The sequence below is a fragment of the Agelaius tricolor genome, unplaced genomic scaffold (genome assembly GCF_023055355.1).
Source record: "Agelaius tricolor isolate 1412-34295 unplaced genomic scaffold, bAgeTri1.0.p SCAF_16, whole genome shotgun sequence".
In the NCBI taxonomy this organism is placed as follows: Eukaryota; Metazoa; Chordata; class Aves; order Passeriformes; family Icteridae; genus Agelaius; species Agelaius tricolor.
In genome coordinates this window covers 281,093-294,960 of record NW_027269276.1, presented here as the reverse complement: position 1 = coordinate 294,960, position 13,868 = coordinate 281,093, and the positions used below count along the sequence as shown (strand labels likewise).

Genomic DNA, 13,868 nt, shown 5'->3' with positions numbered 1-13,868 from the left:
CGTCGGCAGTTGCACCTTCTGCTGGGTCTGCGGTCGGAAGGTCCTTCGTCTGTGCCATATCCCTGCCAGGGTGCTCGCCCCCAGCTTTGACCAGGCACAGCCTGCTCCCACCTCGCACCACCGTGCTCGGGTCCTGCCGGGGCCTGGGGCTGTCCCGCACAAAAACCGATTCTCGCCGACCTACCGCCACCTCCCTTTGCAGCGCGCTGGGCAGCTCAGGTGGGCCTCGGGGGACAATGCATCAATTGGGGAAACGTTCTCGGTACCCCATTTCTGCCTCACCATCCGTTTCTCCTTAGAGCCCACGTACTCCTGCCCTCGCCTTGTCGACAGGTCCCTACCGCTGACAGCTGAGTTTTAGCAACTGCTCCCGGCATCCCCAGAGCTGCTGATTGGGGCCAGCCCTCATCAGCTCACCTCCGGCACGGGGGCAGCCGCCCGGCTTGTTTCTGGCGTGTTTGTCACCAATATTGAGCTCCGACTTCATCGTCGTCATTGCGACAAAGGGCCCGGGCCCGGCCCGCCCGGGCAGCGCCGTGCGCCCCGGGGCCGCCAGGGGCCGCTGCCCGCCGCCCGGGCCGCTCCTCCGACCGGCGTGAGGCGGCGGGGCCGGGCGATGTCCGCGGCCCCGGGCGGTACCCGCGGGGCCGGGCAGGGTCCGCAGCTCCGGGCGATGTCCGCGGCCCCGCGTGTTGTCCGCAGCTCCGGGCGGTGTCCGCGGGGCCGGGCGGTGTCCGCAGCTCCGGGCGGTGTCCGCAGCCCCGGGCGGTGTCCTGCCGCCCGGCTGCCTCCGCCCGTGCCGGGTTCCCGTCATCAATAATGCACGAGCTCGGCATCCTTTGCGGTGGTGGGGCTGGCGCCGGCCTCGGATTAGCGCCCAGAACCGAGGCCAGCGACAGTCGGCTCCGTCGCGCCGTGGGCGTCCAGCCCTGGCGGTCGGAGCGGGGTGAGCAGGCAGGGACCGGGCATGGTCCCGTGCCGGGGAGGTATTAGGTATGTCACAACTTGTCTCGGCGGTCTGTGGCACGGGGGTCTCTGGGGCTGCCAGTGTCGGAAGAAGGCTGGGAGCCGTAGCGAATGCGGGAGCGGCGGGGGCTGGAGCCGGGCTCCGGGGCCGTACTGCGGGAGTTGCTGGAGCGAGCCCTGCGGGACCTCGTCTATCTCCCTCTCGCTCGCTCCTGCTGCCCACAAGACGCAGGAATGGCTGCTTTCCTTGCCAGCCCGGGGATGCTGCTTCTGCTGTTGCTGCGGTACCCCAACCCCAGTGACTGAGCACGGGCCTCCGGCAGCGCAGCCGCCGCGGGGAGATGCGTGCTCGAGGGCCGGTTCTGCTCCCTCAGCTTTAGAGCCGTTCCTCGCCACTGCGCGGGCACAGGGAACGACTCCCAGCACTGACACCCGCTCTGGTCACTGACTGGCGCATGTGCTCGGCTCAGCCACCAGTGGCTGGGAGCGGCCAGCCCCCGGATGGGGGTCAGAGCTATGGCTCAGGGTGAAGATTCCCCTTTGTCCCTGCGTCCTTATCCTTGTAGCAAGCCTGCCACAAACCTGCTGTGGGACATTGAGCAAGGAGCTCTGAGGGAAGGTGTGGATTGCACAGGCAGTGCAATGTTGCTCTTTCCTGCAGCCTGTGCTCCAGGACCTGCTCCAGGACAGCAAGGGTGCTCCTGCCCTTGAGATCCTGGTGCAGGCACTGCCCTTCCCAGGTAGGCTGGCTGTAGCCCATCCAGGATCCTGAGGAACATGGGGCCCACTGGCTCCTGCTCTCCCACTGCCTGGGTGCTCAAGACACATTTCCCACTGGAGTACCTTCATTTGCCAGAGACCTTCCAGAGTGTGCTGCTCAGGGTGGGACCTGAGTCCATGCGGTGCTTCCTGGCCCTGCTGCACTGCTCCTGATACCAGCTGGGAGGTGGCCGGGGTGGATGGGATGGGGCAGGGGGTTCAGAGCCCATGTGTGGTGATTGTGAAGCCTTGTGATGGGGGGGAAACCCGAGTGGTGCCTCTGCAGGGGGACAGGGCACTGGGAGGTCAGTGGGGTGCTGAGTGCTGGGGTAAGAAGAAGCCGGAGCCACGGCTACAGCAGCGCACGTTTATGGGGTCTGACCTGACGCATTGTGGGTTACAGGATGCAGCACATGCTGGGCACAGAGATCACACAAGCTAAGGGGGACCTGGGTCCCAGAGCACTGCCGTGGTCCCGCTCAGTGCCGGAACTGCGGCAGCGGCGAGGGGATGCGGATGTCCTGCCCCTTCTCCAGCCGCCGCTCACAGTCAATCAGGTAGTTCACACCATCGATCACCAGCTGCACCAGTTCCACCTGCACCACGAGCACAGATGTAGTGACTGAGGGACTATCCTGGGAGCCACACCACTTGGCCACTCCTGCTGCATGCAGGGCAGGCACTGCCACTCCCAGCACCCACATGCTGGCCCCAGCACACGGACGTGGGGCTGCATGGGCACTGTGGGCCCCTCAAGCAGACACATTCCAGAACCTCCCTCCCCAGCTCTGTCTGGCACCCACCTCTGACTTTCCCAGACGGTCCAGGTTGGAGATGTCAAAGACGCCGCCTTTGGCTGCAGTGTCCACGCCACCCGTCCCACGCTTCTGTAGCCGGAGGTTCTCTAGGATCTTAGGGAAGCGGCTGTCCTGGTGCCCAGAGAAAGTGTCAGTGCTCAGCAGGACCAACAACATGGGAGTCAGGGCTCTGTAGCCGAATGCTCCCTGGTGTGGGCCCCTGCTGCTCACAGGCTCCTGTCAGTGGGTCACCAGCCCTACCAGAGTCCTGCCCTAAGCAGACCCAGGCTGACACCTGGGACCCAGGCCTCTCTGGCTAGGAATGCAGGCAGGGGCTGGACCCCACGCCTCCTAGGGGAACCTGAGCGTGGCCCAGGGCTGGGTCCATGTTGTCCTGCACCTTTGTGGCTGAGCTCCCCACAGTCCTAGCCTGGCTCACCACAAAACTGGCCATGGTAATACCTTGCTGAGCAGTGGCAGCTTGATGTGGACGCCTGCTCGCAGCCCCGTGCCCAGGTTAGAGGGGCAGGTCAGGATGTAACCCAGCCGCTCATTCCACATGAACTCCCAGCCTCGCTCCTGGATTAGCCGCTCCACCTGAGTTAGAGGCACAAGCAGTCGTTCAGCCCTGGCCAAGAATCACCCAGCAGAAGGCCAGCACCACAGGAGCTCTGCCTGCCCCTCTTTGCCTGTTTATGGGGCTGGCACAGCAGAAGCTGACACTCACCTCCTTTAGGCCCCGGCAGAACCGCTCAAAAACGCGCTTCATGTTGCCCCCCTTCTCCATGGAGATGACACGTGTGTGGTCCTCCTCATTGATCCAGATCAAGAAGGTCTTCTGGTGGTTGTGCCTAGGGACAGGGCAGTGTTTGGCTGTGCTGGCAGCTTGCAGAGACCCTCTGCCCACTCAACTGTGCCCCTTCTGCCCCTGCCACTGTGCTACCAGTGCTGCCCTTGGTTCCCACGTGCTGAAGGCACCAGTCTGGGCAGCCAGGGGATGCTCCTGGAGATGGGCCAATGCCCATCCATATGTATCACTGCTGCTGATGGGAGCTGTCTCCAGTGCTTTGGGCACGGGTGGGTGCCAGCATGGTGGTGACCCAGCCAGGACTGGAGACAGGAGCATGGCTCCTGCACCATGCAGGCAGTGGGAGGGGGCTTATGAGGCACGGAGTGTGCACTGGAGGGCTGGGCTAGGTGCAGCTGGAGCTGGGAACCGTATGTGCCCTGGAGATGTTTTCCATGTAAAGGCACAGCGTCAGCGAGGGCGGCATGGGCGGACAAGTGTGCCGGCTGTTGCTCTGCAGGAGTGTGGGATGTTGCATGGCTGTGCAAAGATGCTGGGAGGGAGCAGTAAGATGCGGCTGTGGCAGGGTAGGTTTGGTGTCACAAAGAGTTTTCAGAAGCCAGGAGGAGTGCTGGGGATTGCCCAGGGAGCAGAAGGCAATCAGAGGTTTTTGGCAGCCTTAGAGTGCAAGGTGCTGCAGGATGGTGAGAGCAGGCAGGATTGACAGCTGGTGCTGGCTCCACAGTCCCTCTTGCCAGTACAGTGCTGTGTTTATGTAGGGAACAGTAGACTGCTGACAGTGATGCACGGAGCTCCCAGGTGGGGCACAGAACCCATGGAGAGCACGGCCCAGGGGCACTGGTGCCATGTGCTAGGGTCTGTGGCATGGCAAACACGGGAAACATGGGTGGCAAGGCTGAGATGGATGGAGCAGTGCGTCCCCCCCCATTTCTGCCCTGCTGCCCAGTGCCAGGGCAGAACCTCACCAGATCCCTCGGGCGTCAGGCCAGTCCCGAGCCATTCCTGCTGCTGTCAGGAGCGGGGACACCGGCTTGTCAAAGAGGAAGTGGTCCTGGAGGGAGGCAGAGTTCATGGGCTCACCCAGGCTGCATGGCTGGAGCCAGGGCACCCTCACTTGTTCCAGTACTCCCTGTTGTACTGGTCCCATCTGCCATGCAGGAGATTCACCACAGCTCTCCCAGGCAGGGCACCCAGGGGCAGAAGCCCTTGCCTTCCTGGCCTGGGAGGCAGAAGGTTGCTGGTGCACAGCCCACCCTGTGCCCGGGGCTGGTGGGGCACCAGTTGAGTGCAACAAGCCTGCCTTCCTCTGGGCATGGGCAGGGAAATGGAAGCAAGAGTCAGAGGTGGTCATGAGCTGCTGGGGCTGAGTTTGGGGAGCTCCTGGCTCATGAGGGCTGAGCAGCACTGTGGTGTGGGGCTGCCTTGCTAGGGCAGGGCTCCCGGCTGAAGACAGCAGAGCTGTAAAAAGAGGATGCAACCTGCCAGACAGGCAGTGCCAGGAAGGGGTCCTGCTCTGCATGCACCCGGGGGGCTGCTCGGGAGCTGCGCTGACTCACGTCAATGAGCTGCTGCTGCTCGGACTCGGTCATCTCGCTGAGGCGGTAGTAGCGGCCCGCCAGGTCCCCGGTGAGGCCGCTCAGGGCATCCACAGCCACCTTCTCCACCTCGCGTCTCTCGGCACGGGTGCAGGCTGGCGGCAGGCTCAGGCCACGGATGCTGCGCCCGGTCCGGACCCGGGACGAGAGCACATAGCGCTCATCAAACTGGCCAAACTTTATCTGGAACAGACAGCAGCCACAGGCTGTTCATGGGCGGCCCTGGTGCTGTCAGGGCCCTACCCCAAGGCCCAAGGAAGGACACCCCTGTGCAGCACCGCTGTCCAGCTTCTGCACCTTGGTGCAATCCAGGTCTGTGACGTGCTTCATGGTGCGGGGGTTGTATCCGTTGTGCCGCTCCTGAATCACAGGGTCAAACAGGTCGGCAAACACCTGGAAAAAAGTGGGACAATGTACAGCAGACCCAGGGCTTCATGAAGCCCCTGCCACAAGCCTGGCAGGGCCACACTGCCAGTGTGGGGGACAGTGTGTCCTGCAGTGCAACGGCAATCCACAGGGCAAGTGGAGCAGGAGGCTGCAGGGCTCCAGCAATAGCTGCTCCAAAAGAGCCCTGTGTCCTGCAGGAGCACATGGAGGCTTTCCAGGGGCCTCTCCAGCTGCTCAGGCTGGGCAAGAGGAGGTGGGCAGTAATGACCCAGGCTGCTGGTTGTACCATGAGTACTGGGATTCCTCTGGATGCTGCAGGAAAGGCTCTGGCTGCCACTCACCTCATAGGTCTCCTCATCACCAGCTACAATGCCCACAGTCTTGATGAAGGGATGGCCAGGGTTGTCGACGCCAGTCTGAATGCACTGGTCCAAGGTCCAGCCATTTGGGGTTGCCTTGTCACAGAGCCTGGCGTAGATGGCTGGTGTCAGGTTGCTGGCCATGCAGTTGTTGTGCTTCCGCAGGTCGGGGTACTCAGCACTGTGAGAGGAGACACCAAGGAGTTCTTTGGGGCCAGGGGACCCCAGCACTTGTGCCTGTGCTCCACAGAGACTCTTGGTGCAGGTGTGGGCAGGGGAGCTTAGGGAGGAGTCAAATATTCTGCTTATCCACAGCAACTGGGAGCAGGGAGGCAGTTACAGGCCTTGCAAGGCAAGGGCAGGGAGAGCCCAAACCCAGGGCTGGCACTGAACCAAGACTAGAGTCCACAGGCAAATGTGGACCAGTCCTTAGGGAGCGGCTCCTTATCAAACACACAGCAGGGCCCCAGAGTGGGAGAACCTGCTGGGTGAGCAGTGGGGCCACGTGAGCCCATCCCCACACTGAGCTGCCAGGGCAGCTGGGCTGCAGAGTGGGGTCCCACTCCCCTTGTCCTCCCTGGGGCTGCCCTGATGCCAGCTCAAATGGAAAGAGGCTGCTCCTTGTCTGCTGATGCAGTGGGCAGGGGAGTGAGGACATGCAGTCTGCAGGGTCCTGGCTTGCTTGACCCCTGGGACCCCTGCCCCCCGGATGCTGTGGGGCAGGAGATTGGCTGACCCTGATCTGCAGCCAGTGGGAACAGCACAGTCCCAGTGCAGTTTATTGTATTAGGGGGATACTTTCCTCTAATCAGCTTAGAGGGAGGCTGTCTCTTGACCTCATTCCCACTTTAGACAGGCTTTGTACTTGTTCTGCACTCACAGGGAAATTGGCAGGGCAGGACCCGCTGGCCTTGCCCAAATCTCTCTGGAGGGTGCCTCCACTCACCTTAGTGGGATGGGACTTGCCCTTGTCAGCCCAGGAGACCACACTGGTGGCTGGAGGGGGTCCTGCATTCCTGGGGACACCCCTCTGAGAGACGCCTGCTTTGGGGGTGACATAGCTTGGGGTGGGGGTCCATGTGGGAGGGAAGGTGCCTGGGCTAGCACAGGTCTGGTTGTTGGGAGCAAGTCAGGCATCAGCACTAGCAGCAAATCCTGGCACCCTCCTGTGCTCAGCTCCTGCACTTGGGCTGAGTGCTCACACTGGGCATTGGTTCTGGCTGCCAGCACCAATCCTGTGCTGCAATGCAGAGCCCTGTGGCTGCCACTACCTCCTCCCCTGAGTCTGCAGGCCAAGGAATGTGGCCCTTCGCCCACAGCTTGGCCACTGCTCATGGCTTCCTGTGCTGTGCAGAAACAAAGGGAGGTAGGGCTCCCATTGCATCGTGTGGGGAAGCGCTAGCACTGCTGCCTGGACCAGCAGAAGGAGGCATTTGCTCCAGACAAGAACTGGTCCCAGGGTTGAGGGGGCTGAGGGCTGTTCCCAGCCCACACACACAGACCTGTGCCCTGATGAGATGATCCAGCTAAGAGGCTGACGTGGCGTGCATGGGACGCAGCCTGCCCTGGCCTCCCTCGCTGCTTCTGCCCCTGTCATCTGCTGGCCACTGTCTCCCCAGAGTGACACGCTTGTAAAAAGCATTTGCTGATCAGAATGGGACCCTTGGACAGGTTCCTCCACTGCTCAAGCATGGTCATGCTGCTGGGCATGCCGGGACCACTTGCTGTGTTTCTATATGACAGAGGATGCCCGGGAGCAGTAGAGGTTCCCAAGGAAAGCCAGCTTACTCCCAGCAGGCAGGAGAATGCCATGGGTTGAAGCATGCTGTCTGCCACAGCTGTCTACACCTTCCCTGAGGTGCTCAGCATCCTAACTGTGGGACTCCAGGCTCCTGCCTGCAAGTGCTGTGCCTACTGCAGAGCTGACTGAGCACCTGGTTGGAGTGCACCCGCCCCGAGCAGCCCCAGACCACAGCCAGCAAATTGGGGCAACCTCTCTTCAGCTTTTCTAGAGCACCTGAACTCGGATGGGTGTTGCCAGGAGCAGCTGGGTAATGCTGGGGTGAAGGTCCTGAGCGCCTGGCGCTGTGCTCGCCGTGGTGCCACAGAGCTGCTGGGGGAGGCTGTGTCCAGGCTGGCACTGGAGGGCTCTGGCAGTGGCACCACACTCCCACCATGTGCTCAGGGTGTCCACGAATCCTCTGTCATAGTGTCAGGATGATGCTGCACCTGGGCTGCTTTGATACCTTGGTTTTGGTCCCCAAGGCTGGTTTTAAAATTATGGCCATTTCAGCACCATCTATTTTGTTCCCACAAAAATTTTGTTTTGTGCCACAGCACCGAGTGATATCTTAAAAGTCTTTTCCAACCTCAGCGATTCCATGATTCCACGGTTCTGTGGTACTGTGGGCTCCTGCCCAGCTGCAGAGGCTGTTAGCGTGGACGCCTGCCAGGAGTGCAGCTCAGCACTGGCGCCCACGCTGTCCTGTGCTCACCTCAGCCTGCCGTCCTGCCCGTGACCTCGGGGTGCAGCTGCCCTCTCTGCCCTTGAGCAAGCAGGTGCCTGACCCCAGAGCAGACCTGCTCGGCAGCCAGCAGGGATTATTACTCCATTGTCTACTGACGGGGCAGCTTCTCCAGAAGTCACAACCACCTGCACCTCCCCACAGCTCTTCACTTCTAATGTGGCAGCCTCCAGTGCCCTTCCTGGCATCACTGGCCGGTGGAGCCCAGGCAGTCCCAGCCACACATGGCCTCTGAGAGGTGTGTGGGGTGAGCAGCAGACCCTGTGTCACGGCAGGAACTGGGAGCTGGCAGGCAGCCAAGCACGAGGCTTGCTTACACAGGGAGGAAGGGGCTTGGGCTTTGTCTGGAGACGCTTTGGCAGGGAGCCCCAGCGTGGTGGCCCAAATGACAGGCCATGCCTGTCACAGGACCTCCCCAGCACAAGGCAGGGGTGGGAGTGCCTGTGCCCTCCCAGTGTGGCCATCCATGCCACAGTGCCTCTGAGAGGAGGCTGTAGAGTGTTGCTCAGACCCCTCAGGGCTGCTGCCAATGTCTCTCGGTTTTTAACTTAGAGATTGGGGGAGCAAAATCCTCGGGCAAGTCAGCTGCAGAGCGAGGGATTCCAGCTCACTCCTAGGGCTCCATCCAGGTGCTTTTCAAGTGTCAGCACTGTCACAAAACCATTCCTAACTGAACAGAACCCCCCAGGAGGCTCATTTTAGAGCTTCTCAGCCACAGCCTCACCTTGACTTCATCCCCTCCTGACCTATGTCTGTGTCTCTGCAGTTGTTCAGAAAGCTGGAAAACATCCCCCTCTTGGCAGGTAAATAATCAATAACATCCGGCCTTTGTAATTCTATTAACTCAATCAATTTCTGTTCCCGACTTTCTGTAGCCCAACGCAGCTTGGCAGAGCCCCGGTGCCAGCTCCTTGCGAGCCCTCCACATGCCCAGGGTTCCCAGTCTGCAATGCAGCACAGCAACACACCGCTCTGACTGTCGGCATTTGGTGCAGGGATGGCAGCAGCTGCTGGTGTTCGGAGCAGCAACGTGCTGCCTCCTTCCCACCCTGCTCCTTCCCTGTGCACAGTCTCTGCTGGTGTTAGGATGGGCAGGAAAACTCAATCCTCGTTTTCCTGGCCTGCCTCTAGGATGTGCTAAACCAAGCAGCTGTTGCCAGCACAAGGACTGGCTGGTGGCCACCACATCCCTCTCCCCTTCTGGCCCTTGCCCCATTCCAACTCTGCCTAGCCCTTGCGAGACACAGGTAGTTACTGTGCCCAGTCCTGTCTGGCACTGTGCTGCTCTATGGTCCTCAGGGCTGGCAGCACAAACACTGGGCAGGACCAGCCTCTGTCTCCTCCACCCCACTTGCCATGGCAAGCCATGGTGAGTGGAACCATGAGAATGTGAGGCACTTGGCCCTCCTGGGCTTCCTGGGGCAATAAAGAGCCGTTTGGAGGGGAGTGACGTGAAAGCTTCTGGTCTAGAGCTTGAACCTTAGCATTGTGCTGCAGCTGTGACACTTATCTGGCTTAAGGGATCAGGCGCTGGGTGTGCAAATAGAGCCAGGGCTCTTGCAGAGCCAGCATTACCTCAAAAGCACCCCTAAGCCAGCCTGTGGCTGTGTATGCGCCCACTTGGCCCAGCTCAACCCTGTGCCCACCTCCCAGAAGTCCTGACTGCACATCTCATTGTCATCCAAAATCCACCCATGGGGCTGTTTGCTCAACATCCACAGGCCCCTCCAGCTCTCCCTTTAAAAACTGGCCCAGAGAGGGAAGAGCCGGGACCTGCCAGCAAAGCTTTTCTTTTCAATAGAGGAGCCCCTGTCCCAAAGGGAGGCACGTGGGAAGGCTGGTACAGCCAGATGAGGTCGGGCCAGGGGCTGCTCTAACACCAGCTCCCACAGTTAGAAATCCTCGGTGTTCTGCCAGCAGGACAAAATGGACCCTTTGCTCCATCCTGTTCCTACCAGGACATTGGCAAAGTCTCCCTGGCTTCTCTTGGGCCGAGCCTGGGGTATGTCCCCACCAGTACTGGTGGTCCCAGCACTGCTGTCTCCCAAACAACCCCAATCTCTGCCCTGCCGGTCATCCCGGGAAGTCCCCCGGGACCCCAATGGTACTGTCGAGCATTTGTCCCCTCCCGCTCTCGCATCTCCCCGGCTGCAGCAGCTTGTCCTGGTACTCTGGGACCACTCGGGGCAGCTGGCAGCTCCGGGCTCCCAGCCCGGACCGCAGCGCCCAGAGCCAACCCCCGGACACGGGAATGTGCCCGGGCGGCCCCCGCAGCCCTCACAGCCCCTGCCAGCGCGGGTCCCGCGAAGGGAGCCCGCGGCAACCCGACGAACCCCGGAGAGCCGGGACCCGCGCTCTCTGGTCCCTGCGGGACCGCACCCGGCCCGCGGCTGTGCCGGTGTCCTTGTGCGCGGGGCCGGCGGGGCCGGTGACCAGCAGCCCGAGGTGGGGCGGATCCATCCAACACGGCTGAGCCCCTGCGGCCGCTCCGTCCCCCTCCCGGCCCGGGGCCCCGGGGTCGGACGGGCTTGGTTCAGGGCCTCCCGGTCCTTCCCGCCATGGACGAGCAGCGGCCATCGCGCCGTCCCCACGAGCTGCTCCGGGACCCGCCGCCCAGGCTCGAGCCGGGGGGCGGCCGCGGCGCCCGCCCCCGGTGCCGGTGCCGGTGCCGCAGGGATCGTCCCCGCCCGCCGCCCGCCGCCCGTGCGCCCTCGCCACCCGCGCGCATTACCTGGGCGGGTATCGCCGACGCTGACGGTCGCCCGCGCTGACCGAGTCCCGGGCGAGTAGGAAGCCGGCGGCGAGAGAGCCGGCGCCCACCATGGCCAGGAGGCCGGCGGAGCGGCGAGCGGAGAGAGCGCGGGCGAAGGTGCTGGCCATGTCGGAGCGGCGGAGCAAGCGCGCCGGGGCGGACAGTGGACGTGAGGGGAATGGGAACGGGAATGGGAATGGGAATGGGAACGAGAACGGCGGCGGGGCGCGCGGGGGCGGGGAGCCGACGGGGCACGGGGGGGCCTGGCGGCACCGCCACCTGCTTGGCTGCCCCGCCCCGCCCCGCCCCGCCCCGCCCCACCGAGGCTGCCGCCGCTTTCAGCACCGCTCGCCGGACAGCGCCGGAGGGGCGGCTGCGCCGAGACCGGCCGGCTCCGCACCGGGACCCACACCTTGGAGCCCCTCGCCGCGCCCTGGGGCGGGCGGGCGCGGCCGGGTCAAAGTTCGTCCACCTGAAGCCGGCAGCGGCCACCGCGGCTCCTCGACGGGATGGGTTGGCCCGCGATGGGTCGCGGGGTCGGGGGCCTGTTCTCGCCGGTCACCAGCCCTCCCGCAGTGCCCGCCACACCGACCGGGCCGCACCAGTGGGCCCCGGAAATGCGTTGCGTTCGCTACCGCAGAACCCCGAGGGACGGGAGCTGCTGGCGCAGACCTGCGCTGCTTTGGGACATGGGAAGCGGCCGCCCAGTAGAACCGAGCGCCCAGCCCGGTACGGCCGCTGCGGCTGCGTGTCCCGCCCGGTGCAGGCGCGCGCGCCTGCCGTTACAGCACGGGCCCGGCGCGGGGCCCGCGCCCACGTGCGCTCGGCCGCGCTGCAGCTCCCGCCGCCGCCGCCAGGGGGCGCCATGCCGTGCCCGTTCGCGTCCTGGCCGGCCCGCCTCCTCCGCTCCTCCGCACCGATTGGCTGCCTACGGCCGTCAGCAGACGGTGATTGGCCGGCGGCAGAGCCCGCAGCGCAGGGTGCGCTCGGAGGCCGCAGGTGAGCGGAGCGAAATGGCGGCGCCTGGCGTGGCGCCCCCTGCTGCCGCCAGGGGGGCAGGGGCGGCCGAGGGGCCAGGGCCGGGGCCGGGTCGGGGAGCGAAGCGAAGCAAAGCGCAAGGCGGGGAGGGGTAGGGCGGCCTAATCGCGCCGCTGCTGGGCCCTGTTTGTCGGCGGCTGGCGGGGAGCGCCAGGTGGGCGGCAGCGGCGGCTCCACGGAGAGACGCGGCCCGGTCCCGTGCCGCCCCCCCGGCTCGCCGCCGCTCGCCTGTGCCCGCCGGGCCCGAGTCCGGCCTCCCGCGGCGCGGCAGCTCCGCCCGACTCGGGCGCAGCGGCGAGCGAGGCTCGTCCAGGCCGCTCGGGGCCTGTGCGTGCCGGCGCGGGGCTGGTGCCTGCCCGCTCTCCGGGCAGCGGCGGCTCGCCCTTTGCGGGGCTGCTTGAGGTCGCGCCGCTCTCCTGGCCCGGTCCTGGCCCCCGCCTGTGCCTCTGCCCCTTTCCCGGGCCGCCGTCTCTCCCGAGCCTGGCGGGCCGGTGTTTGTGAAGCCGCCACGGTGTGCGCGGGGTAGAGCGGCAGCAGCCCCCCGCAGTAAACCCTCAATGACAGCGGCCGTGTCGGAGGAGCTCCCGGTGCTGAGGAGTTTCACGCTTTACAGGTCCCACCAGCCTGATAAAATATTTCGTTACGAGCAGCGTCAGACACGGAGGGGCCTCGCCGCTGTGCGCGGCACGCTCCGCTCGGTGCGCGGGGTAAACAGAGGGGCTGCCCCGGTGTTGCCTCCGCTCCGCCCTCCGCGCTCGCAGCTCTCGGTGCGTTCGGCCTCCCCGACAGCGCTGCTGGCATCCACTGAGCACGACTGCAGCTTCCTGGCTGTGAACACCTTGAGCCTGTATTACCAGAACAGAGGGATTTCCCTGATACACCACGTCCAAATAGTTTTAATTATTAACCCTAGGATAGGTGATGTTTCTGTTCTGAAGCAATTAAGTGCCCATGAGAGGAGCACAGCTTTCACCATTTTAAAGTATGGAATTAACCTTAATGCAAACAGCCCTTGTAACAGTGGAAGTAACTCTCCGTGTGTCACTGGTCATGCAGAGGTGTATTAGTGGTCATGCATGCAAAGGTACTTCACTGCTCAGAGCCTAAACTTTCAGGGTTGGTTTTTTTTGGACTGGTTGGTTGGTTGGTTGTAGGGCCATCAGTGGTTTCAGATAGTTTTACAAGGCATTGTCAGCATAAGTGTTTTAAAATGCTAGCTATGTGTATTTTTAGAAGTCACGATCCTGCACGTACTTGGCCTGGCTTGGCTAGGCTGTGGGTCTCTAAGCTGGATCACACTTGCAGGCTTTTTGCTTGCCAGGGTAATCCCAAATTCCTGCCACTGGCAGTGTGATAAGTCATGTTCCTGTCCGACAGCCCAGCACTACAGGGACTGCACCTGCATCTGCACCTTTTGTTTAAAAAACGAAATGAAATAAAACCATGACATGCAAGCCCACTCTTTGATTGGCTAATGCCACACTGAGTACAAAATACAAGACCTAATCACATCTTCTCACCTTAAATGTCTGGTACCTCAGAAGCAGGGCACGAAGAATTTCTTTACTTTGTGAGCACCCTTATCTGAACAGCACCAGAATGATCTGCTGGGGAACCGGAAAACAATTTCCTATATAGTTTCTTATCTCTAATACAGGGCAGTCTAGGGAGCTGAAACAGTCCCAGGCCATCAGAGGCAAGGTCTGTGGCTCCATTTAGGGTTGTGTGTCAGCAGATCTGGATTGCTGATGGGGTAATTTTGGTAACCTTTGGTATGACTGTGCAGCAGATCACAGCTGCCCTTCTTGGAAGTGCAGCAGGAAAGTCTTCAGGTGTAGCGACTGGCATGTACTTTCTCCTGTGTAAAAAGTGTGGGCTGTGT

At 62.6% G+C, this 13,868-nt stretch overlaps 2 protein-coding genes across 8 annotated transcripts in view; one reads left to right on the top strand and one right to left on the bottom strand.

Annotated features, from left to right (window-relative positions):
• Positions 1 to 2,078: 2,078 nt before the first annotated feature.
• Positions 2,079 to 11,247, bottom strand: CKMT1A (creatine kinase, mitochondrial 1A). Its single transcript, XM_071441023.1, has 9 exons — positions 10,928 to 11,247; positions 5,654 to 5,852; positions 5,223 to 5,318; positions 4,887 to 5,108; positions 4,296 to 4,381; positions 3,250 to 3,373; positions 2,985 to 3,119; positions 2,529 to 2,654; positions 2,079 to 2,321 (listed from the first exon to the last, which is right to left on the bottom strand). Exons 1-9 carry the CDS (start codon positions 11,074 to 11,076, stop codon positions 2,205 to 2,207), a joined length of 1,254 nt encoding a protein of 417 aa, XP_071297124.1. The 5' UTR covers positions 11,077 to 11,247; the 3' UTR covers positions 2,079 to 2,204.
• Positions 11,248 to 11,830: 583 nt separating this feature from the next.
• Positions 11,831 to 13,868, top strand: part of PPIP5K1 (diphosphoinositol pentakisphosphate kinase 1) — a 42,458-nt gene continuing 40,420 nt past the window's right edge. For 6 of the 7 annotated variants that reach the window (XM_071441019.1, XM_071441022.1, XM_071441021.1 and 3 more), the window contains exon 1: positions 11,831 to 11,947. The gene's annotated coding sequence lies outside the window, so the exon portion shown is untranslated. The remainder of the gene's footprint in view (positions 11,948 to 13,868) is intronic. The other variant, XM_071441017.1, reaches the window with a different exon arrangement.